The 2,548-nt window shown below is 42.1% G+C and overlaps 2 protein-coding genes across 2 annotated transcripts; both read right to left on the reverse strand.

The window, feature by feature from the left end:
* Positions 1–812: 812 nt before the first annotated feature.
* On the reverse strand, positions 813–1,873 carry LOC129570911 (uncharacterized). Its single transcript, XM_055450633.1, has one exon. It carries the CDS (start codon positions 1,771–1,773, stop codon positions 823–825), a length of 951 nt encoding a protein of 316 aa, XP_055306608.1. The 5' UTR covers positions 1,774–1,873; the 3' UTR covers positions 813–822.
* A 10-nt stretch (positions 1,874–1,883) lies between these two features.
* LOC129570912 (uncharacterized) lies at positions 1,884–2,441 on the reverse strand. The gene has a single exon (XM_055450634.1). It carries the CDS (start codon positions 2,439–2,441, stop codon positions 1,884–1,886), a length of 558 nt encoding a protein of 185 aa, XP_055306609.1.
* Positions 2,442–2,548: the final 107 nt, after the last annotated feature.

The following is a 2,548-nucleotide window of genomic DNA, read 5'->3' on the forward strand; positions in this document are numbered from 1 at the left end:
TAACCCGCGCCATCTAGCGAGATAAAACTACTTGTCTAATTTAGACATCCTCCCGCCTCGGCGAAGAGAACTTACAAAATGATATAATTTATACATTTCAACTGCGCATGGGTATTTAATTTAATTCAATGACAATTCATTCGCTCGATTTCAATAAGGTTATTCTATGTTATACAAATCAATAGGTGCTTCAGCTCAACTAACTACAATAGCTCATGATTCTTATAATCTATACAATAAATATTTTCTCTTTATGTTACAATTCAAATTACTCAATTTACAATTCATTACTTATTCGAATTCATATTTCATTTTGCTGCACTCGGTTCCGGTGAATCGGCCAGTTGATCTTCCATTGGTAACAGGACGAGTTTTGATATCGGCCGCACATAATCTGATTTCGGTGTCCGTATCTTAACCGACCGCACAACGTTGTCCTTCCCAGGATAGGTTTCAATCACTCGCGCTACGGGCCAAGTGGCTGGTGGTACGTTGTCTTCTTTTAGCAGCACAAAATCTCCAACGCATAAATTCCGCTCATTTCGATTCCACTTGTATCGGTTTTGTAGTGTACCGATGTAAAGGGTGATTCATTTAAAACTTTTTTTTTTATTTTTGAATAAAACACAGAAAATTTAAATCGATCGCCAAATTTTTATTACCATCTGAAAGAACATTCTATGGCATTTACTTTTTGAAGATAATCCCTTTCAGATGTTGGCCATAACTGCGCTTAAGGTGGTCCATCCGGAAGTTCCAATTTTCGATGACTCTTTCGAGCATAGGGACCTGAATTGCGGCGATTTCTCGCGTAATGTTGTCTTACAAAGCGTCAATCGTCGCTGGCTTGTTCGCGTAGACTTTTGACTTCAGATAGCCCCAAAGGAAGAAGTCTAACGGGGTGATATCGCACGATCTTGGTGGCCATTTGACCGGTCCGTTGCGCGAAATCAACTGTTCACCGAATTGACGTCGCAATAGCGCCATTGAAAGTCGCGATACGTGGCATGAAGCGCCGTCTTGTTGAAACCAAATATCGTCGAGATCACGGGCTTCAATTTCAGGCACCAACCAGTCCGTTATCATTTCGCGATATCGGTCCCCATTGACAGTAACGTTGCGGCCGGCCTCATTTCGAAAGAAGTAAGGTCCAATGATTCCACCGGCCCAAAGACCACACCAAACCGTTGTTCTCAATGGATGTAATGGCAGTTCTTGAACTTGTTCGGGTTGTTCTTCTCCCCAAATACGGCAATTGTGCTTATTTACGTGGCCATTGAGCGTAAAGTGGGCCTCATCACTGAACAAAATTCTGGTCGAAAACAGTGGATCTTCTTCCAGTTTTTCGAGGGCCCAAACACTGAAACGGTAGCGATTGGGCATGTCGGTTGGCTTCAATTCTTGCACGAGTTGAATTTTGTAAGCCTTTAAACCAAGATCACGACGTAAAATACGCCAGGTGGTGGCATAAGACAAGCCAAGCTGCTGCGAACGGTGCCGAATCGATTCTTCCCGGTCTTCGCGTACACTGTCGGCTACCGCCGCTATATTTTCAGCACTGCGAGCTGGATGTGGTCTATTCGGTCGTAAATCATCCAATAATGTAAATTGGGTTTCCAATTTGGCGATGGTATTCCGTATAGTGGGTTCCGTGGGTCGATGATGTTGACCATAAGTTGACCGAAGTCCACGAAACACATTCCTCACAGAACGCGAATTTTCGTAGTACAATTGAACGATTTGTAAACGTTGGGCTGGAGTGAGTCTTTCCATGATAAAATGCCAAACAATACTGAACAAAAATAGCCTGACAGTTGGACACGAATCACGCGTGATCCACGAAAAAATCCCTATTGAAAAAAAACCTCTAAATGAATCACCCTTTATTCTTTGCGCCACGTATTCCAAAAGTCTTGTTGTATTTTGTCAAGAACCTTTTGTTGCTTCAATCGATTCAATGGAATGTCATGAAGATTATCGCACAGTGGTTGGATGGTCCGCTCACCGATCACAGCATGTGATGGAGTCAAATAATTTAGATCATATGGATCATCAGTTAACGGCACAAGTGGTCGACTGTTCAAAACAGCCGAAATTTTCGCAAACAGGGTTTGATACCGCTCAAAAGTTAAACTTTTATCAATTAACATGCGCTTCATGTGATGTTTTGCTGACTTTACAGCTGCTTCCCAAATTCCTCCTTGATTTGGTGCTCTTGGAGTAATAAATTTCCATCGAAGACCTTTGACGCTCAAGAAGTCTTCCATCTCTTTCGATTTCCATGATTTGGTTACATCGCACAGCTCATTCTTTGCACCCACAAATGTTTTACCATTGTCGCTGAACATGCCATCTGGCATTTGATAAATCGAAGTAAATCGCGCAAATGACCATAAAAACCGCTCAGTGGTTAGATCCGAAATACATTCAATATGCACCATTTTAGTTGTCATGCATATGAAAACGGCAGCATAGCCGGTGTCGATTGAATTACATCTTCCTTCATATCGCTTAATTCGAATCGGCCCAAAATAATCAACTCCGCAAT

The sequence above is a fragment of the Sitodiplosis mosellana genome, unplaced genomic scaffold (genome assembly GCF_009176505.1).
Source record: "Sitodiplosis mosellana isolate CC-2019 unplaced genomic scaffold, AAFC_SMos_1.0 Smas_scaffold_640, whole genome shotgun sequence".
NCBI lineage: Eukaryota > Metazoa > Arthropoda > Insecta > Diptera > Cecidomyiidae > Sitodiplosis > Sitodiplosis mosellana.

Coding starts and splice junctions, on each gene's coding strand:
- LOC129570911 (XM_055450633.1), bottom strand. CDS start 1,773: ATGGAAAGACTCACTCCAGCCCAACGTTTACAAATCGTTCAATTGTAC.
- LOC129570912 (XM_055450634.1), bottom strand. CDS start 2,441: ATGGTGCATATTGAATGTATTTCGGATCTAACCACTGAGCGGTTTTTA.